Source organism: Trichomonascus vanleenenianus (genome assembly GCF_965637985.1).
Source record: "Trichomonascus vanleenenianus strain CLIB 3782 genome assembly, contig: TRVA0_001S, whole genome shotgun sequence".
Lineage (NCBI taxonomy): Eukaryota > Fungi > Ascomycota > Dipodascomycetes > Dipodascales > Trichomonascaceae > Blastobotrys > Blastobotrys vanleenenianus.
In genome coordinates this window covers 92,365-113,383 of record NW_027481886.1, presented here as the reverse complement: position 1 = coordinate 113,383, position 21,019 = coordinate 92,365, and the positions used below count along the sequence as shown (strand labels likewise).

At 51.3% G+C, this 21,019-nt stretch overlaps 10 protein-coding genes across 10 annotated transcripts; 4 read left to right on the top strand and 6 right to left on the bottom strand.

The window, feature by feature from the left end:
* Window positions 1-46: 46 nt before the first annotated feature.
* Window positions 47-1,834, bottom strand: TRVA0_001S01332 (uncharacterized protein; the record flags this gene model as incomplete). The annotated part of the gene is made up of 1 exon (XM_076681725.1): window positions 47-1,834. The coding sequence occupies one exon, from the start codon at window positions 1,832-1,834 to the stop codon at window positions 47-49; it is 1,788 nt and encodes a 595-aa protein (XP_076543682.1).
* A 1,406-nt stretch (window positions 1,835-3,240) lies between these two features.
* Window positions 3,241-4,676, bottom strand: MCH1 (Mch1p; the record flags this gene model as incomplete). Its single annotated transcript, XM_076681724.1, has 2 exons — window positions 3,241-4,573; window positions 4,624-4,676. The coding sequence occupies 2 exons, from the start codon at window positions 4,674-4,676 to the stop codon at window positions 3,241-3,243; spliced, it is 1,386 nt and encodes a 461-aa protein (XP_076543681.1).
* Window positions 4,677-6,314: 1,638 nt separating this feature from the next.
* Window positions 6,315-7,322, bottom strand: FBP1 (fructose 1,6-bisphosphate 1-phosphatase; the record flags this gene model as incomplete). Its single annotated transcript, XM_076681723.1, has 1 exon — window positions 6,315-7,322. One exon carries the CDS (start codon window positions 7,320-7,322, stop codon window positions 6,315-6,317), a length of 1,008 nt encoding a protein of 335 aa, XP_076543680.1.
* A 1,305-nt stretch (window positions 7,323-8,627) lies between these two features.
* Window positions 8,628-9,314, bottom strand: TRVA0_001S01266 (uncharacterized protein; the record flags this gene model as incomplete). The annotated part of the gene is made up of 1 exon (XM_076681722.1): window positions 8,628-9,314. One exon carries the CDS (start codon window positions 9,312-9,314, stop codon window positions 8,628-8,630), a length of 687 nt encoding a protein of 228 aa, XP_076543679.1.
* Window positions 9,315-10,250: 936 nt separating this feature from the next.
* Window positions 10,251-12,830, top strand: TRVA0_001S01244 (uncharacterized protein; the record flags this gene model as incomplete). Its single annotated transcript, XM_076681721.1, has 2 exons — window positions 10,251-12,608; window positions 12,676-12,830. The coding sequence occupies one exon, from the start codon at window positions 10,251-10,253 to the stop codon at window positions 12,297-12,299; it is 2,049 nt and encodes a 682-aa protein (XP_076543678.1). The 3' UTR covers window positions 12,300-12,608; window positions 12,676-12,830.
* Window positions 12,831-13,313: 483 nt separating this feature from the next.
* On the top strand, window positions 13,314-14,964 carry TRVA0_001S01222 (universal stress protein; the record flags this gene model as incomplete). The annotated part of the gene is made up of 2 exons (XM_076681720.1): window positions 13,314-13,345; window positions 13,398-14,964. Exon 2 carries the CDS (start codon window positions 13,429-13,431, stop codon window positions 14,962-14,964), a length of 1,536 nt encoding a protein of 511 aa, XP_076543677.1. The 5' UTR covers window positions 13,314-13,345; window positions 13,398-13,428.
* Window positions 14,965-15,106: 142 nt separating this feature from the next.
* TRVA0_001S01200 (uncharacterized protein) lies at window positions 15,107-15,423 on the bottom strand (the record flags this gene model as incomplete). Its single annotated transcript, XM_076681719.1, has 2 exons — window positions 15,107-15,270; window positions 15,321-15,423. 2 exons carry the CDS (start codon window positions 15,421-15,423, stop codon window positions 15,107-15,109), a joined length of 267 nt encoding a protein of 88 aa, XP_076543676.1.
* Window positions 15,424-16,184: 761 nt separating this feature from the next.
* PSA1 (mannose-1-phosphate guanylyltransferase) lies at window positions 16,185-17,276 on the bottom strand (the record flags this gene model as incomplete). Its single annotated transcript, XM_076681718.1, has 1 exon — window positions 16,185-17,276. The coding sequence occupies one exon, from the start codon at window positions 17,274-17,276 to the stop codon at window positions 16,185-16,187; it is 1,092 nt and encodes a 363-aa protein (XP_076543675.1).
* Window positions 17,277-17,485: 209 nt separating this feature from the next.
* On the top strand, window positions 17,486-18,397 carry TRVA0_001S01156 (uncharacterized protein; the record flags this gene model as incomplete). Its single annotated transcript, XM_076681717.1, has 1 exon — window positions 17,486-18,397. One exon carries the CDS (start codon window positions 17,486-17,488, stop codon window positions 18,395-18,397), a length of 912 nt encoding a protein of 303 aa, XP_076543674.1.
* Window positions 18,398-18,547: 150 nt separating this feature from the next.
* LUG1 (Lug1p) lies at window positions 18,548-20,326 on the top strand (the record flags this gene model as incomplete). Its single annotated transcript, XM_076681716.1, has 1 exon — window positions 18,548-20,326. The coding sequence occupies one exon, from the start codon at window positions 18,548-18,550 to the stop codon at window positions 20,324-20,326; it is 1,779 nt and encodes a 592-aa protein (XP_076543673.1).
* Between the last annotated feature and the right edge of the window lie 693 nt (window positions 20,327-21,019).

The following is a 21,019-nucleotide window of genomic DNA, read 5'->3' as shown; positions in this document are numbered from 1 at the left end:
TGTCATAAATGAAATAAATATACGAAAATAAATAAAAAAAAGGGGGTCAGACCTTGCGGCTGTAGTTTTTGGTGAAATTAAGCGTGCCCTTCTCGACGGTGGCATGATTGGAGCCAAACATGGCTTTGACAGCCCCAGGTACCTCAGCATGCTCGTCATTAGCCCATTGGGCCATGATAGAGCGCCAGTCGAGGTCGTATATCAGCGCAACCACCAGGGCTTCCATATAGTATGTTAGTCGGCGGTACACACTGAGGGCTCTCTGCGGCTCGTGATTGGCACACAGTAGCGCGCACGTCATATGCAATTCGTCACCCGCGTCGGAACCAATTAGTTCATCGTCAATCTCCGGCGGAAGCAGGTGGTGAGGCGCCATGTCGCCAATGAGCAGTCGCAGCGTCATCTTGCGCCGCGGCGAGCTCGTATGGCCAATTGAATTACGCACCGCCTCCACGATATCGTCCTGGCCGAACATGGTGCGTATAATGTAGTCGCGTGAGAGCAGCACCGGCGAGGTGGGCAGGTCTACAGCCTTGGGCTGGTACAACAGGTCGGCGAGAACGTCGGGGAGAAGCGAGTTTGCCAAAGAATCTTCCGGCACCATACCAGCATGCGTCATTGTCGCGACTAGCACAGCCGAACTCACGGAACAAGTGCTGAATGAAGAGTTGGTGGGACTTGGCGAGCTTAACCTATGCCCCACGTCCTCGGGGGACCCGGGGCTAGCGGCAGTGCTAATCACCGTAGCAGGCGTAAAGTCAAAACTCTCGCGTTTGCGCATCATTTGCCGGGGCGTGTATTTGAGTTTGCCGTCGTTGCTGTCCAGAGCCGCCTGCGGCTCCGGTCTGCGGCTCCAGCCGCAGGTTGGGCTGTGCGGCGTTTGGGGCGACCGCGGCGACCGCGGTGAGGAGCGGATAACAATCTCATTGGCCGACGCGCGGTGCATGCGCACCACCGGAGACTGCGTGATCTCTACGTGATCCACGTCGAGGAAGTCGCCGAGATCGGCTCCGACAAGAGCCGTCTCCACCGCGAACCCGGACTCGAGGCAGTAAACCCCGAGAAGACCCGTGTCGTCGGCCATCCACGCTATGTCGGCATGTCGGTCGACTTCAAACGCCAGCGGCCGACCGCCGTCTTCGGTTGGGACCGACTTCATGCTAACGCACCGAGTGCGTACGTCAAATACTGCAAGCCCCTGCGCGTACATAACGACTACACGGCCATTGCGTGCCCACTGCACAGTACCAGCACACCCCTGCGCATCGCACACCTCGACATCCCGGATCTTCTTCATGTCGCGACCAGTGTCCATAGAATAGACCACTAACCGCTGCTGGTCACGTGAGTTAACAAACACCGCCAGCGTCTGCTGGGTGCGGCTCGTCGCTGAGGGGTGGAACGCCAGGCTCTCAATGGCTCCGCCGTAGCGCGAACGGATGTGGTGAGCTACCCGGGCCCCGTCGTACACGACAATCTCACCATTTCGGTATCCCACGGCGAAGACTTCGTCACATGGCGACACGGCGATACTCTGGCACTGTCGCTCGCGCCCGCCGCTGCGCCTTTGTCCGCTCTCAATGGTGACTATCTCGCTCGAGTCCATGCTCAGACAACGTAGCGCGCCGCTTTCGCTTCCAAAAAGGACAGCTCTGTCGTCTACTGTCCAGCAGGCGCAGGTTACCCTGCCCTCGCCGAGGTCCCACTCCGATACGCGGGTAATTTTGGTCTCTGCTAGCTGGTACATCTGGGCCTTGCACTTGGCGAATTCAATGAGGTAGGCCCGGCTATTGCTGACGCAAACGACAGAGTCCTCCGCTAGGCTTGACGACATTTGTGGTGTCGCTAGAGGCAGCAGAGTGTCTGCTCGATATGCTCTGAGGATAGCCCCGCCTACAAATATGCTCTCATCGCGCGTCCGTAGTAACTTCATCCTGTCATCTATAATGGTATCAAACAAAAAGGGGCCCCTACCTGGTCTATATATCTCTCTATTCCTCTCCTCCACGCTGGTACAGAAAGAAAAAAACTAGTTATTTTCGCAGCCATCCAGAGGATTTGCCCTGTCTAAGACGGTTGGTTACGGTTTTAGGTACGCAGCGGGCCCGCCGCCTCGCGCATTGCCGGACGCCGGTTGCCGAATTCGTCCATCAGCCGTACCCGCCATCTTTTGAGCCGCACACACACACGCCCCATTCCTCATCGCGATGAGCTTCTATGCCCCCTTTAATGCGTATGCTTTCGGGGACTGCTCCTGGGGGCCAGCCCCCAGACCCCCGTAGTCTCCGCTTCGCGGAGGAGGGGGGTTTGAAATGGCGCGTTTCTGGTTTGAATCAAAACTAGGGGGTGTTGTAGATTTCAAGATTTGAAACAAATAATACTTAGTTGAAAATTGCTATTTCAATGTATAGATCATTAATGGGCTGTATATATTCTGTAATTCTCCATTATGTGATACCAGTAGATTAGTGTTATTGATAGGAACTTCCCTACGCCTTCCTTGAGTTAGCATCTAAAGGCTGCAGTACTATGATTCAATTGTCTTATGATGTAGCATCACCACGAATATTCACTCACTCGAGATGTTGAAGAGGATTACCTTAACTAATCTCTCCTGAGTATTATTTTACAGATAGTTTTGATATGCCTAATACCTCCATTGAGTTAGCATCCAGAGATTGCATTCCTTATAATAAGTCAATGGTCCAGCATCACCACGAAATAGAAAAAAGGAGTACCTTTAATCTGTAGGGAAGCAGACTGAAAGTTCTTTTGCGGTGCTCGTTTTCGATATCACCGATGAGTGTTATTAAGGTTGAGTTATAACGCGCATGCGTTACCCCAGGTAGACTCACCAAAATTCTATCAGGCATTACCAGAGTCAACATTTGGTCTCCGCGAAGCGGAGCTACGGGAACTCGAGGGCTGACCCTCGAACATATCAAATCCACCACTACAATTGGGGGGACCAGTCCCCCCAACCCCCCCTGGGGCTCCGCTATGCGGAGATTTAGGGTAATTGTAACGCTTTGTTGCGGGAGCTTTTGTTGGGAATTTGTAATTAGTGTAACGAAAACCTTGTTACGCTGTAACAAGATAGCGGGGGTCTGGGGGCTGGCCCCCAGCTACGGGAGCTCGAGGGCTGGCCCTCGAATACATTCCTCTGTTAGTACTATTGGGGGGCTACGCGGAGATAAATAACATTAACCATTCTACATAGTCCATAATGCATGAAGTTTTCTATAGGGCCTTGTTGCGACGCCAGAAGTGGTTCTTGAGCCAGAGAGTGGTTAATGCGGCGCCGATAAAGCCAACGCCGGTGAGCTTGAACGTATCAGAGTAGCACAGGTACTCCCGGGTGCACCACTTGGCGGGAATGCCGTCAGTACCGACGCTAGCGTGCTCATAGAAGGAGGCAAAGAGGGCGTTGTAGACGATGGAGCCGATGGCCGGAGCCACAATGAATACGCCCCAGTTCGTGCCAATGTTACGCACGCCCCAAACGCAGGCGACAATTGTCGGAGTTATGGTGAAGGTCACGCCGTATGACAACCCATTAATAATCGATGACACGTAGAAGAAGTGGCCGCTGTTGCGCGAGAGCGCGCCCATAGAGAGCAAAAAGTGGCACAGGCCCGTGACGAACCACATCGAGGCCAACTGCATCGGGCGCGAGACATAGGGCCGCACGACGTCGGACAATGCGCCGGCTACAAGCCTGGCGACCGTCGAGGCCAGCGAAAAGAGCGCCACATGCGAGGCCACATCGGGACCGCCGTGAATGGTGTCCATAATCGAGCCCATGTTGTTAATGTACATCTCGAGCGGCCCGACGGTCAACAGGAAGCACATAAAAAAGATCCACACCTGCGGAGACTTGAGGAACCGCATGAGCCGCTCCAGGTGGGTCACGTGCTCATGCTCCTCCTCGCGGTCCTTGTTGATGAGCGGCGTATCCTCGCCGTCTGCGGCGGTGGCCGCCGCATCAGCCGCATCAGCCGCAGGGTCTGTGGCTTCCTCGTCGTCGTCTACAGGCTCAATGTGCGCCATCTTAGATGCAATGTAGCCGCACGCCGTCCCGGCCACGTAGAGTCCTGCGAGGAAGGTGTAGACGGCGCCCACGTCCAGGGCCTTGCCTTCTTTCTGCTGGAACACTGAGCGGATGAACTGTGCCAGCCACAGCACAGAGATACCCATGCTCGCGGTCGGCGCGGAGATGGCCAGGCCGGGGGAGTTGGGGTAGAGCCGCGCACAGCTGACCAGGCAGCAGAAAAAGAGCCCCGATGATCCCATCCCAATGAGCGCCCAGCACGCGGCCATCATCTGGTGCGACCCTTGTGTGTTATAGACATATGCGGCCACCATATAAGTGGGAGCGAGGCACACGGAGGCCACTACGGCGTAGAGATGGGGGCCGTACTTGTCGCCGAGGTACCCGAGTAGCGGGACGGGCAGGTAAGTGCCCAGCTCAGCCGCAGTGGCGATGGCATTAATTTGGTACTGTGAGTAGCCCAGCTGGTGCTGGAGAGAGGGCGTATAAAGCGAAAACAGGCCTATCGAGCCCGCCGACAGGCTTATCCTTTTGTTAGTCATCAAACACGCTTATGTGGGGGAGGGACATACCAGCTAATGACGCAGAGGAAAAACGCTACTGCGTCTCTAGTCTTCTTCTCCATTTGGTGGTAAAGTGGAGGGAAGGCAGAAGTTATAATTTATAGCAGAGCCAATGTGGAGATCGAAGCCATGGGGTCCGCTTGAGAACTACGGTAGTTGAGAACGAGCTATCGGATCTACGGAAACCGACACGGTATCAGTGGATTAATTCACCCAAGTAAAATATGCTCTTATTGTATGTGTAATGGTTTGGCTATTGGAGTACGCAACGTCAAAAATGGATGGGGGAAAGAACTAGGGATCAAGGCGTAGGATGGGATATCAGTCACACATTGTCCTGTAGTTGGGGATTGTGCCAAGCCGCAGCTGAAAACGGATGTGGGAATTTATCTTGGGGTGAACTAAAGCGGACTCCGCCGGGAACAGCGGCCCGCGATAAGCAGAACGCGAACAGATACACATGTATTGCAGTACCTGTAGTACGCGTATACTCCAATTGACCAAATTGACCAATTGACCAAATTTGAAAAAGCCGAGGTCCGTTGTATGTTTACACGGGGAGCATTGTACTACATACAGGGGGTCTACTGCATATCGGGTATGCATTGGACAATTGGCTGATAAACTACAGGCAATATCTAGCGCGTGGCATTTTAGAAACTGTTATGATTTAGGTGCCAGTAGGAATGCCATAATTGTTGCGCAAGTCGGCGATTAAAAGAGTTCGTTACGTTACTGTTGCACTGTTACCAATAATTAGGCAATACGTTAATTAACTTAATTAATATATACCTTGGAATGAATTAGACGTTCGCCGCTGCAAAACTGATTGTATGGGCTATGGAGAAAACGGCCGCTAATGTGATACACACAGTGCTGCACGTAGTCCAATTGATCGAATTTGAATGTACCACGTAATTCTAGATCTATTGCGTCCGTTAACTCGAGCATGCATTGACAATTGCTCTGAGTACCGTGTATATTAAACCGTACACCAACAATGTCTGATTCTGTTTCAGTATGCTTAACCGCTTGATACGCAAGTCAGTGATAGGTATTTATAAACCACACTCCTATTTATGCATTGAATATAAGTAGATTTCCTTGGTACTGTTAACCATTGTAGCTCCGTATAACTATGTAATTGCGAGTCGAACCGGCTTATCCTTTCAATTGTACATATGCTCTATCCAGTGACTTCGAGGGCCAGCCCTCGAGCTCCCGTATATTCGGAATCCAATTGCTTGGTTGTATCATATCCCCTGTATAACCGAACATACCAACAGGAAAATGGTTTGTACATGGGACTGGAGAAATCATTCAATCTGTATAACGCTCCGATCTGGTACGAGGAGAACCACTCACGGTCCTAAAGACCGAAAACTACAGGAGAGTATCACTTTTTGGTGAATGCGATCTCTCCACGAAGCGAACCCATGGAAGGTCTAGGGCCGGCCCTCGAATGCACCCTATCACACCTGTACCGATATTACTGCTTAGCATAGCGGGCGGGACCTCACTTCGCAGAGGTTTGTCAAAAAGGTTCTTTTAACGGGGGTTTGGGGGCAGAGCCCCCAACTACGGGAGCTCGAGGGCTGGCCCTCGAAGTCACTGGATAGAGCTAAGGAGATTGGTGATAGAAGAATCTATTAGGTAACGGAATAAATAAAAAAGCGGGGAATTTTACACGATCATAAGCTTTAAACGAGGAACTTCTCGGCCTTGTCGATTTCGCCCTTGGAGCCGAGCCAGATGCCGGATCGCTCGTGGATCTCCTCTGGAACCAGGTCCAAGATTCGCTTGCCCTCGTCGTTAATAGCTCGGCCACCGGCCTGCTCAACAACAAACGCCATTGGGAAGCCTTCGTACAGCAGTCGAAGCTTACCCTTCTTGGACTTCTTGTCGGCTGGATAGGCGAAGATACCGCCGTACAGAAGGGTTCGGTGCACATCAGCCACCATGGAGCCAATGTATCGCGCAGAGTATGGCTTGGACCCGTCCTCTGGGAACTTGAGCGACTCAAAGTACTTTCGCGTGCCCTCGGCCCAGTACTGCGAGTTACCCTCGTTTACGGAATAAATAGCTCGCGAGTTTGGAATTCGAATGTTTGGATGCGTCAAAATGAACTCACCGAGCGCATTGTCGAGCGTGAACCCGTCGAGGCCCTGGCCAGTAGTGAGGACCAAGTTGGCCGAGGCACCGTACATAGTGTAGCCAGCAGCCACCAGCTCCTTACCCGGTCGCAACACGTCCTTAATCGAGCCGTTGGAGCTCTCTCCGAGTCGGTAAACACCGAAAATAGTGCCGACCGAGACACCGGCATCCAAATTGGACGAACCGTCAATCGGGTCGCATACAACAGCGTACTTGCCATCACCGGAGAACACAATGAGGTCCTCCTGCTCTTCGGAAACCAGCACCTTGACCTTGCCGGAAGCCTTCATGGCATTAATGAAAATGTCGTCACCAATGACGTCGAGCTTCTTCTGCTCGTCACCCGTCTTGTTGGCAGTTCCCGAGAGACCAATGAGGTTCACCAGGGTCGCCCGTCGGATGTTGTGTGCAATGAACTTGAATGCAAACTGCAGCGAGTTGAGGAGCTGCGTGAAGTCGCCGGTCGGCTGCTTATCCGCCGCAGTCGACTGGGTCTCGAGAATGTGTCTCGTGACAGTAATGATGTCGGTCTCCACGTCCGGGTTGTTAGTCATTTTCGACATTTCCTACTATTTTTAATGAAAAAGATGAGGAAAGAAGGAAACAAAGTGCGGTTGGAGGGGCCATTTATATGCCTGGCGTCTTCCGGGAAAAAATCGTGGGGTCGGTGTGGGGTCCACTCCGGGGTAACGCCCTTACGGCCTAAGCGGCTCTTTGGGTTTGTCCCGAGAAATTATCGTCCTGCCTCCCCCTTCGGACCTCCGCCGCTTCCCCCCGAGATAGCCGGTCTTAGGCGACTAGGGCGGTAATGTCCAGTACCGGAGGGAAGGGTCGTTTTTTTTTTTTGATAACATTTTTTATGTAGACTGGCTTTCTGCCTTTTAAGCGAGATATCGTGGTGCCTCTTCTCGCGCCCTTCGGGTGATGTCGATGGGCAATTGCACATTGCAGTGCAGAAACACACACACCACTTCTCGTGTAAAACAACCGCTGTGTTTTCCCCACGGTAATGTATACGAGAAAAAAAGCTGAAAAATATTACAGAGTCGTAGTGATTCTGGGGGCCGGCCCCCAGACCCCCGTAGCTCGGCTGCGCCGAGGGCGTTTGGTAGGCAGTAGAACGGGCCGCCAGCTAAGCCGGTTCTCGTGAAGCAGACCGCAGAGACCTGCGTTTGTTTAATTAGCTGCATCTTGTTTGCTCCCAATGGTTATTGCAGTTTAATATACAGCCGCGCGCGGCGCCATCGTGTTACGTACGTTGTCGAGTCCTCCATTATTCGCGGATGGGTCGATATAAACATTGTACGGTGGTCTGATAGTATTGGATGCTATCTACCGGTATGGTTATTTTAAGGAATTGTAATACATCCATGCTGTATACGTGATGCAAGTTTCACGTCAGGCGGTGGATTGAATGGATGTAGTGACCGTTCGGCCGGGTACCCCCCACACCCCCCATGGATATTCGTCCCCCCATACTACATGTAAATACGCTCTCCATAGCCGATAGAAGAACTGATATGTATGTAAATATATGAAATGCTTACTGAGACCCTCGGGTTAATGGCAAGTTATTCTTCCGTCGGGCGTTGCAAATCTGTAGATCGACCAAAGAGGTAACCGTATTCCGCAGGACTTGACCAGTAAAACCATCTCATATATCTGTTATAATCTAGAGAGCGTAATCCCCCGGAGCTCAAAAGCAGAATTAATACCCAATTGTAATTACCAATCCTACGGTAACGATTAAAACCTCCGCGAAGCGGAGCCCCAGGGGGGTTTGGGGGGACTGGTCCCCCCAATTACAACCGAAAGTAATGATATTCGAGCTCCCGTAGCTCCGCTTCGCGAAGAGAAAGTCAAGGTAAGGAAAGCCTGCGACAGTTTACACGAGTATGGCCAGGCTTTTTGCAATATGTGCATACTGGGAGCTTCGAAGAAGACGACTCATCCTCCGAGGCCAGAATGTAGGCTTCTAACCAGTCGAATACTTCGGCACGCGTACTGTTGTAATGATGTAACTTCAAATGGGCATAGGCATCGGCAGCAACTTCAGAGGGAAACGCGCCAATTAACGTTTCAAATATCCACTTGTCGTGCAAGCGGACAGTAGGGAGACCAACCGCTAGCCGTCGGGCCCGCTGGAAGATTTCGGCGGCATTCTTTTTCGTCTTGTCATACTTGAGGGTCTCAATCTGCCGAATGACATTAAGGGTACTATGTTCCTTGCGAGGGAAGAAAGCATCAAGCTGTCGCCAAAATATGTCCCAAAACTTTGCTTCGGGGTAGTCGAGAGCTACGAAATAAGCCGCTTGGAAGACGTCGTGGAATTTCGGGGCCACATTGCGAATTATAACAACGTAGAGATCAAGTAAGGCTTTTTCGGGGTTCTTCTGACAGTAGTTGTCCACAGTCTTGCGAAAGGTTGAGTACATGGACTCAGTGGTGAGTGGTAATATGGCGTCATCAGCTTGATAGGACTTCTTCAGGGCCCCTCGAGGCAGTCCCTGATCATTGGCGATATCCACAGGCTCTTCTTTTCTCATTTCCGTTCTCGTTGTCATAGTATAATGGAAACAAGTTGCTTGGGTGCTCTAGAGCTCTCGATACTCTCGCCTTAAATCGATACCCCCGCTGTCTTAGAGTACAAGTGGGCTGGTCTCACCCTGACGTTTAAATGAACTGAGCCGCACGAGGGTTTGCTAAGCGGCCACCGGATAATTGCAAAATGGCCTACAATAGGCGGGTGGCTATTGAAATTCCGAAATCAAGCTCTTTGATGGTAATTAATGGACGGGATTTTTTTTTACAGTCAGAGAGCACAATTCCCCTACTCTGTTTTTCATTTAATGGGTAGCAGCCTGCCGCCGACCTTGAAGGCTAACTTTGACGTTCAATTTACATATGAACAGGTAAGTGAACAGATTTGCTAGAACACTACACGAACTACAGTGTATGTACTACAGTAACTTCGTTAATTACCCGAAATTTCAATAAAAATATCTCATGTAGCATCTTGTAGAGATATGCCGTATCCATGTGTGCTTAGATTGGTTCTCCTTCGCCCCCCGGCAACAGAATTTAATCAGCATCATTATTATCCGTATTATGCCTTATTAGCTGTTCGTCAGTGAAAAAATATACACATCTGCTACCGGTACCAAATACCTGATACAACTCATTATCAATTGAAACTACCTCTTCATCATTGTAAGCATTCTTGTACCTTGGCCCTTCAACATATACTACACTGGTGTTACTACCAGAATACTCTGCCTCTCTTATCACACGTCTTCCTGCCTAAATGCATATGCGTCCGTAGTAGGCGCCGCCGTGTCTCATTAGACACTTTATTTGTTGTCTCATATCAGCATAATTAGCTACAAAATTAAAAACATTAACAATGGCACTGTATTAAGCATTTGGCTTCTTCAGAATGCCTTCAACTTGAGTGCAAAGAAACGCTATTAATTACTCTAGCAATGGCGAAACGAAGAACACTACAAGAGTCCAATATTACACTAACCTCGGCGGAGCCTGGGCCAAAGAAACTGAAAGGCGGAGCGGCTTCAATGCCCGAGCTTTTAAGCTTCGATTCATTAGAAAACAAGGCTGGAAGTTCAAGATCAGTTGATGGTTCGGTTGAAGGCGTATACAATGAGTTTTTAACTGATCATTCTCCTACCGAGACAGAACTACTCGATGACATAAAGAGAATCGGCCGCGGAGCTTGTGAACTGTCCAACAAAAGTGAAGTCGAGAAATGGCATGAAGAGGGTCAGGCAGCAATCCTTCGATACGCGCTGCTCTCTGACGATAAGTGTCCCTACGAGCTTGTGCAGAGAGCATTGCAAGCTTCTAATATTCTCGCTAACGAATCTGCGCATGCTTTGTACGCGCCCAACAGGTCGCCTGGAGTGGAAAAAGCGGCGTACCTGATTGATAAGTACCAAAGTCATGCCCCCATCCCAGTTGTCATGTATGGCAAAGAGAAAGAACTATTCGATGACTTAAAGAGAATGGGCCGTGCAGTTTGTGCGGTGTCCAGCGAACATGAATTCGAGAAATGGCGTGAAGAGAGTCAGGCAGCAATCGTTCGATACGCTCAGTTTCCTGATGAAGATGAGTATGAGGTTGTAGAAAGAGCACTGCAGGCTTGTGATATTTTCTCTGAAGAAACTGCGCATGCCATGGCGGAATCCAACAGGCCTGAGGCAATTGAGAAGTACCTTGACCGTTTCAATCAAGCCAAAAACCGTGGCATGCCAGAGACTACCGCTGTGCTTGACAAGAGCAAAGGAAAGAGGAGAGCGAATGGTATGGATAGTGCATCAACAGACGCAGCAAATGAGACTGGAAATACAAGACCGGATAGTGACTCGGTTGAAGGCGAATCCGATGAGCCTTCAGAGAATGAACCTGGAAATTCAAGACCAAATTCTGTTAAAGGCTCATTACTTTTCCCTTCAACTGATCATTCTCATACCCAGACAGAACTACTCGATGACATAAAGAGAATCGGCCGTGCGGCATGTGCAGTATCCAGCAAACGTGAATTCGAGAAATGGCATGACGAGAGTCTGGCAGCAATAGTTCGATACGCAAAGGCCACTGATGAACACGAGAGTCTTCACGAGGTGGGGCGAAAAACCTTACGAGCTTCCAGTATTCTCGCTGAAGAATCTGCGCATGCTTTGTTTAAACCCAACAGGCCAGCTAGAGCAGATAAGGCGGCGTACATGATTGATAAGTACCATAACCGTAACTTCAACCAAGTCGTCAACGATAGGGAGGAGAAAGTACTACTCGATGACATTAAGAGAATGGGCCATGCAGTTTGTTCAGTGTCTAGCGAACGTAAGTACGAGAAATGGAGTGAAGAGTCTGTGGATGCGCTCGTTCGATACGCCAAATTTTTTGTCTCTCTTGAAGACGAGTACGAGGCTGTACGAAGAGTACTGAAAGCTTGTTATATTTTCTCTGAAGAAGCTGCGCATGCTATGGTGGAATTCAACAGGCCTGAGGCAATTGAGAGATACCTTGACCGTCTCATCCAAGATATCAACTGTGACATACCGAAGACTGACGCTGTGCTTGACAAGAGGAAAGGGAAGAGGAAAGTGAATGACAGTACATCAACAGAGAATGAGCCTGCAAATTCAGTTCATGATTCGATTGAAGGCGAATACAACGAGTCTGGGACTAATTCTCGGTACGAGAAAGAACTACTTGATGACATGGAGAGATTTGGCCGTGCAATTCGCACGGCGTCCAACGAACAAGAAGGAGAGAAGTTATGTCATGAGGCTGTGGCAAGACTCGCTCGATACAGGGAGTTCTGTAATGAACACGAGTACCCGTTTGGGCCAACAAACTTGCGAGCTCAGGATATGTTCCTTAATGGAATGTTTGATTTTAGGGTCAAAGAGTTACGCGGGCAGCAGCAAAGGACGTCAACTAGAGCAACGCCAGAGGCTGTTGATATAAATAGACGACCCGGATATGTTCGAAGGGTAAGGAGAAAGTGTTAGTCTGAGGGCGACAGCCAGACTTTTCAAGAGGCAATACCACCCATTACTGAGCAGAGTAGTATCCAGTGGCTTGCTGTAACCAGCTCTTATTCCAACTGCAGTGCCACCCCAGGCTGAGCACTCACGCATGGCATACCAACCACCGTTTCGCCCTTCACCTCAAGCTATGCCAGTACCACAACGAGGAATGCCATTCTCACCACAAGTAATGCCAGCTCCACCAAAAAGCAATGCTAGTCCCACCAGAAGCTGGGCAGATTCATCCCCACCTTTAATGAGACCATGCTAGGTAACTTTTTTGAAGCAATTGTAAGCATACTGATTTTTCTATTTGCCGTTGACCGCATCTTCTTGAAAAACGATCTAACGCTTCCAGTCAACTATTGTACCTGTACGTACGTTAAGTATTAATCGGATATGGCTGATCTCTTTGACGGTTCGAATACATCCAGCCATGGGAGGCTGTGGTAGTTTGGTTCCTTCAAGACCGATTGAATATCTCACCAAACGCTATTCTGGTTTATGAAATGATGGTAATTAATATAAAATGAAACAGACGCGTAACAGCATCCTAAATAAATTACTCTTCATTATGTAAGTTAATTGCATTTGTATCAGCGTACTACAGGAAATACACGAAGCTCAATTGCTGTAATCGGTTTTGGAACCGCGGCAGCTGGAACTGTCACATCTTCTAACAACGTATAACGAGTTACACCAAAAAGAAATAAACCCCAAGTTGATCTCCTAGGACTCATCGCCTTAGTTTGTTTAATATCATTTGAAATCTTGTCCTCACAGGCTGTAATAGGCTTTAATACGTCTGATACAGTCCGTAGTTGGGGGAGTTGGTAACAGGTAATCCAAAATAGGTAATCCAGGGGGGCCAATGCGGCTAAGAAATTGGGAGCTCGCGCGCGCAGGTCTTTTACACCACCAAATATTAATTGCGAGCCACATGCAAGGCAAGCCGCCTTATCGCGGGGACAAGCGCATTCCCCCCCCAGACCTGTGAGTTTAATAGTGGTGTACATTGCGCATTAGCAGTAAGTAATCTTGTCCAATTCACCAGTCATAATAGCCAACCAATCGCCGTAGGACTAAGAAGATACATTAAGAATTAGCCATTATGTCGCTTGAGTCCGCGCTCGAAGAAGAGCGCCTCAAAGTGATGGAACTACTGGAGGCGAGGGAGAAGGAGGAACAGAGACAGGCTGCGGCCAAGAAGAACTCTCTGGTGATAGACGAGAAGGATAAACTCCCAAGACCGAGGTCAAAATCGGAAGGGACGAAACATGGTCGTCCGTCTTCGCTTCTCCTTGACCCGTCGGACCCATATTCTTCTGGAGACAGCTTCTACTACGCCGCAGGCAAGCTCAAGCCGCCTAGCCCGGGCCTGTCGGCCGATATCGACAAGATGACGCTTAGACCACATATGCCCGGACGGTCTTCGTCTTCATCGAGGCTGGAGGAGTCGTTTAAGCCGCATGAGGAGCCCAAGAAGGCGCCAAACCTCGAAGGATTGCCGAGCTTTGACAAAGCATACAAGTCCCTCAAGGGGCTTTATGGCGAAGAGCATTTTACGGATGAAGACAACGAGCCAAATAAACGGCTCCAGAAGGACGAGGAACTTGACTCTTCGAGCGATGAAGAAGAAGAGGAAGAAGAAGAAGAAGAAGAAGATGACGACAATATTATCAAGCCACACCTTGAGGGCCTGGAAACCCATAAAGAGGAACTTGAGCGACCTTCGCTGCACTCTTTAATAATTGACGACGCTGTAGAGGCTAAGCGTAAGAAGCTGGGCGAAAAGCCTGTACCCAAGTCTGAGTCTCCGACCCAGGTGCAAAGGCTCAAAGTCAAGTCGCTAATTGAGCTTGCTAATGAAGGGACCATTACCAAGGGGCCCACAGCCGCAGAGTATGCGGCGTACAAGCGGCGCATCATTCACCCGATGACGGCGTTTGATGCGGTTGGAGACATCCCCGAGGACACTCCATACACGTCTGATACGGAGGAACTGCTGGACGCCCGGCGGGCGGCACAGCTCGAGATGCACATCAGCCAGATATACAGCAATGTGACGGCCAAACGCATGGTTCGCACGATGCGGCGGGGTGATCTCAAGCCGCTGGGCGGCGAAATCGCCGAGGAGGGCAAGACGCGGACGTATATTGTGGCGACAGATCTCTCGCCCGAAGCCCAGCATGCGCTGGAGTGGACAATTGGCACGGTTCTGCGCGACGGTAACATTCTCTATTCTATTTGTGCTCTCGAAGACACAGGCAGCGAAGTGAGCTCAGTGATGGAAGAAGAGCGGCTGAAGGCCATGGAGAAGCTCACCAATAGCACTGTTAAGCTGCTTAAGAAGACACGGCTCCAGGTGCACGTCGTAGTTGAAGTTATCCACTGCAAGACGCCCAAGCATATGATTACGGAGATCATTGACCATGTCGCGCCGACGTTGGTTATTTTGGGGTCTCGAGGGCGCGGCGCTTTGAAGGGGGTGCTGCTGGGGTCTTTCTCTAACTATGTCGTCGAGCGATCGAGTGTTCCTGTCATGGTAGCGCGTCGCAAGCTGCAGAAGGCCAAGAACCGGGGGCTCAATGTGCGACTGGCTAACAATCTCCGGGCCGGTCAACTAGCTGCCGCCAGAGTTGATTAACCCACCGTATTGGTACACTAGCCAGCACTGCCAATAACTTCATCGTCATCACTACCAATAACGTCATCAACAAGAGGAATCGGATACCAAGAAGCATGAAGTATTAGCAATATGTATTTATTTTATAGCAGTATTAGTTTTTCTATCGTTTTCGTCGGTGCGAGCCGTTATTACCGTTGCTATTAGAGGAATGCGATTTGAATGCTGATTTGTACATGTCGTTAAGCAAGCCGTTAGTCTTACTGGCAATGGGCTGCGTACTAGTTTTGGAAGAGGACCACCCAGCCAATCGTGGCTTATAGGTTTCTTCTTTTCCGTTAGCTCAATCCAAACCGATAGCTCGGCCATATACTTACGCCCATGCGCTACTGCCTCCGCATATGCCTTGGACAGAAACTTGCTCACATCTGCTGAATTAAACGAGTTGACCGCGACATGCTTCCCTCCGCTGTTACTCATGCTTTTTCTTCTATAACCTGATTTGTTTATGCCCTTCTTTTTTCACAACCAGGCGGAGTCGTACCTGAGGGCCGTTTTCGAAACACACCCAATTCTTCTTTTTTTTCATTTTTCGCGTTCTATTTTCACGTAACCCATTATGTCATGCGAGACATTGACATCTGAGCCGCACACGGGGGTTTGGGGGCAGAGCCCCCATCTACGGGAGCTCGAGGGCAGGCCCTCGAATGCACTACCTGATGTGATTGGGGGGCCAGTCCCCCCAAACCCCCCTGGGGCTCCGCTGCGCGGAGGGCTTGCCCTGTAGTATACACTCCCTGGTGTAATTGGGGGGACCAGTCCCCCCAAACCCCCCTGTGGCTCCGCTTCGCGGAGATTTGGGGGCGTAACACAGGAATTTTGTTACAGGTTGGGAATTTGCTGTACCAAGAATTTGTTACGTTGTTACGGGGGTTTGGGGGCAGAGCCCCCAACTACGGGAGCTCGAGGGCTGGCCCTCGAATATACACATTCTACCTGACGTAATTGGGGGGACCAGTCCCCCCAAACCCCCCTGTAGCTCCGCTACGCGGAGAACCCGGGGTGCAGATTGTTACGGGTACCTTGTTACAGGTTGGGAGTTTGTTACAGTGTAACCAAGAGTTTGTTACAATGTAACGGGGTTGGGGGGCAGAGCCCCCAACTATGGGAGCTCGAGGGCTGGCCCTCGAATATATAAACCAAAATAATTAGATGTTTTCTTTGCGGGAGGGAATTAATAATTACATGATAATTTCAGGCTTCTCGACGTTACCGGAGATGCACTTGTGGGGCAGGACACGGCCACCGTTGACGTAGATCTCGTCCTTGACCTCGACGTCGTCGCCCAAGACGGACACGTTCTCGACACGGGCCCACCGGCCAATGACCGAGTTCCAGCCAATGATGGAGTTCTTGATGTATGCATGGGGCTTGATGGTGCAGTTGGACAGCACGACGGCCCTGCTGAGCCGGGCACCGGCGCCGACCACTACGTTGGGGCCAATGACGACATTCGGGCCAATCTTGGCCTCTGGATCCACCTTAGCGGTCGGATCGATCAGCACGTTGCCTCCGTGGATATAGCTCTCAGTGGACGGGGTGAGCTCCTCTGGCTTCTTCTTAGCGAGAGAGGAGAGATAGAGACAGGTACCGGACAGGTAGTCCTTTGGCTGGCCGACATCCATCCAGTAGCCCTCGAGATCAAACGAGTGCAAAGTGCCTCGGGCCGCGAGCTGTGGGAAGGTCTCCTTCTCAATGGAAGTAGGTCGCAGATCAATCAGATCGATCACCGACGGGTTGAGAATGTAAATACCGGCGTTGATTCGGTTGCCGACAAACTCAACAGGCTTCTCGACGAACCGCTCAATCTGCGACGACCCCTGCTTGTGTACGATAACACCGTATTTCGATGGGTCCTCGACCTTAGTCGCGACAATGGTGCCCTCACCACCGTGAGCCTTGTGGAACTTGGCCAGCTCAGCGAATGGATAGTCACAGATGATATCAGAGTTAAGTACAAAGAACGGCGTGTTGTCCTTGGCCAGAATGCTCTCAGCAAGCTTGAGGGGGCCAGCCGTGCCCAGGGGCTCCGTCTCAACTGAGAAGGTGATAGTGATGCCGTACTTCTCTTCATACTGCTTGAGGGTGGCCACCATGACTTCCGGCCGGTAGTTGACCGCCAGCACAATGTCCTTGACGCCAGCTGCTGCCAGCGACTCCACCTGGTGCAGGATCATGGGCTTGTTACCAAACTCAACAAGGGGCTTAGGCAGCGTCAGGGTCAGTGGTCGCAATCGCGTACCGTACCCACCTACAAGAATAAGGCCCTTCATTATTAATTAATAAATAAATAAAAAAATTCTTTGCGTAAAAACGAGTGTCGTCGACGGTTCAATGTCAAGGAAAAAAAGGAAGAAAGAGAAAAAATGCAGTGCTTGGGTTTTAAATTTACCACGTAGCCCGTTTTTAAGGGGAAACCAAACTGCTCCATCTCCGACCTGCCTCGACCCGCCCTCGTCATTGGCCTTGCGTTACATAGCATATGTCGCGTTTTAAGGGGGGTCTGAAACAGCCCAGCGCCTCACCATCTCAAAATCCACCACCAATTCCAATTCCATTGCGCGATAAAAATAAAACCTTCTTTTTGCCGGGCTCTTCGCCTTTGTGTGTCGCCGAGTTTGGGTTTTCTTCATCCCGTCCCATGGGACTGCGGACACACCAATTGCCTGATCCGGGGGGCCACCCAATCCTGGGGCGCTGCCCCAGACCCCGTAGTAGGGGGGTTCCACCCCCCAAACCCCCCTGGAAAAGACGCTTAAGTCTCCCATTCTCCCGCTACGCGGAATCCCAGGGGAGAGGGGGGCTCAAGTTGTCGTCGGTACAGCCGAGCTTGGTCGTGCGGCGCATGAGCCGCACCAATTGGGAGTTATGCGCCGCGGGCGCAACATCACCCAAAAAAAAACCATCGAGCCACAGAACCTGGGGCGCTGCCCCAGACCCTGTAGTAGGGGGGTTCCACCCCCCAAACCCCCCCCCCTCTTTGAACTCAGATTCTCCAATTTCTCCGCGTAGCGGAGCCACAGGGGGGTTTGGGGGGACTGGTCCCCCCCAACTACGTAAGAGTCCCCCATTCCCTCCGCGTAGCGGAACCCCAAGGGGGGGTTCGGGGGTGTCATGCGCGTGCGCGAGTAGTTGGGAGCAAAAGGGCGCGTGCGCAACATCACCAAAAAGCGGCGCCATGACCTTCCTCGAACGCCGTGCGAGAACCTGGCGATACAACGCTAAACCTATGCGGGCCGTTGATGCAAGGCCAAGGTGGAGATGGCGAGCCCGGGATGAGGGCTCCGATGACCTGTCGCAAATTTATTTGTACTATTCACGCATTCCTGTTCACCATCACCATTTGCTGTTTTTCCCAACCGAACAAGACCCCGCCTCTAAGAGAACAAGGTGATTCGTCCCAACTGAAGTGTTTTTTCGGAGGGGCCATTGTCGCTTTTACTCTGTGGAAATTTGGAAAAAGCCGTAGAAGCGCCGTCGCTTAACTCCGGGGAACGTAAATTGTAGAAGGAGAGAGCGTAGAAGTAGTAGTAGTTTTTGGTAGATGCCTTCGTACGATAACCTCGCGGGGATCTACTTTGATACCCAGGATCAGATTCTGCCTCTGACCGGGAACTCACCTGCTACCAGCTCGTACCGGGAATATCACCATCAGCTGAGCAGGCGCCCCAGTGCGGATGAGTACAGCAATATTAATAATATCCACGATGGGCTGGAGAAGACCACTTTCTTCCACTCATCGTCGAACCTGAGCATCGCCGGCAACCGCCGGTACCAGGTTGAGCACTATAAACCGCCGTCCCAGGCCCGGATCAACACAATGCCACCCGAAATCATGACCCATATCCTGCAGCAATTGCTCATTACTGGCTCCGAGGATGCCACTACTGAATTGCATGTTTTGACTAGGGACTTTGCGCGCATTCTGCCAACTTGCTTTGCGTTCTATGACGCGGGGATCCCCATTCTGTACCGTCATGTGTCGTTCCCGCACTCTAAGGCGTTTGATAAGTTCCGTCACTCGATCGAGCGCACTGGGTACGGGGCGCTGGTTAAAGTGCTCGATTTTAGTGCGTTCACGTCGGTGGGGCTGGGCCGTACGGCGCGGATGAACGTCGAGATCCAGATGGTGACGTCGACGACGATCCTCAAGGCGCTTGATCTTTGCCCGGGGCTCAAGGAGTTTTTGGTTGCTGAGTCAGTCGATATGGACATTGATGTTCGCGTGCTCGATAAATTGGCTTCAATGCCATATCTAGACGCAATTGACTTCTGCGGGTCCACTTCGAGCGCCGAGACGGGGTTCACCAAGTCGCTGGTGCGATCCCAGCTCGTTACAGCCCCAGAGGCCATCTACAACCTGACCCGGGTCTCTTTCCACGGGTGTCCGGCCATCCCACCCTCAGCATTGGAAGCGCTGCTGCCACGGCTGTGCAACGTGATGCGGCTCGACTTGACGCATACCCAGGTGACGCCGCACGCTTTACTGAATATCCCGTCCTCGGCGCGGCTAACCCACTTATCGTTGGCCAAGTGTGTCCAGCTCACTTCCAACGGGCTCATGAGCTTCCTGACAATGCACCCGGCGACGCGGTACCTCGAGTGGCTCAATCTCATGTTCGAGGCCACCAAACCCGTACCCCTAAGCCAGGCCGACTTCGAGACCGTCCTAAGGTACCTGCCACCGCTGAGATACCTCAACCTGCACGGCCTACCCGTCAAGGCGTCGCATTTCCGCCATTTTGAGCAGATGGAGCTACGAGCCCTCTCACTCGGCTATGCCGACATTGACCTCTACAAGCTGACTCAGCTGTTGCCGCGCCTCACGCGGCTCAAGGTGATCGACCTGACCGGCGTGCCGGGCATCACCGTGTGGTCCGTGCAGGATACAGGCCCCCTGTCGATCTTCAACGCCAATCCCGCCATTGACATCTTTGAGTTCTCGGCCGACTTCGTGCGTAAGCTGCAGGGCATCACCATCCCCGGGTTCCAGCAAGAAGTCGGAAAGGCTCGCCGCGGCTGGGTGTTCCGCAAACGCGACTCCCCCGGCTCTTCGGGATACTCGACTCCCTACACGGGCGTGACTCCGTCCAAACCAAGCGGCTTTTCGTTCTCGGCGCTGGCCCAGGACCGCCTAAGGCAGCAGCTCGAGCGCCAGCACAAGGTCGTCAAGGAACGCCGCGTAGAGACCGTCTGCAACGACCCCTCGTGGGAGTACGTGTCGCGCAAGGTCAACATGTGCGACATTGGCATTGGCGGAAACATGACCTTCGAAGCCTGCCAGGAGCGCGGTATTTATTCATACTACGGCTACCACGTGTGATACGATTCTACAATCTCTCTGATTGTTTTTATTATGATTTGATGACTGACGATGTATATAGTCCGGCTTATGATTAGTGCCAAAACCCGCAAGTATTTATACCATTACCCCCCACAATTGTACTACAGTACTAGTAGAGACAAATGTTCGAGGGCCAGCCCTCGAGCTCCCGTAGTTGGGGGCTCTGCCCCAAACCCCCCCGTCATAACAAATCTCCGCGGAGCGAGGCCCTTAGGGAGTTCGATATTATCAGGCAGAGTATATATTCGAGGGCCAGCCCTCGAGCTCCCGCAATTGGGGGCTCTGCCCCCAAACCCCCTTCTTATCACCCAGACTCAGTTCGTTACAGTGTAACAAACCTCCCAACAGTGTTACAAACTTTTGCTACAACAACAGCGTAACGAAATTTGTTACAATCCTGCCCTCAAAGCTGGTACTACCGGCACTATCCTCCATAATTTCTCAAGCATGCCGAAATGTTAACAATTGAAAGGCTTCAGTGTCATTAAGCTTGAATAAATAACTGCAAGGCAAAACGAGTAGATGACATTGAACAAAACAAAAGAGATTTAAGCTGTAACAGGGTATTTAATGTACTTGTTGTAACTGGTGCAGCAGTTTGATAAGTGTAACGAAGATATGGGGGTCTGGGGGCTAGCACCTAGCTACAGGAGCTCGAGTACATTGTTACAA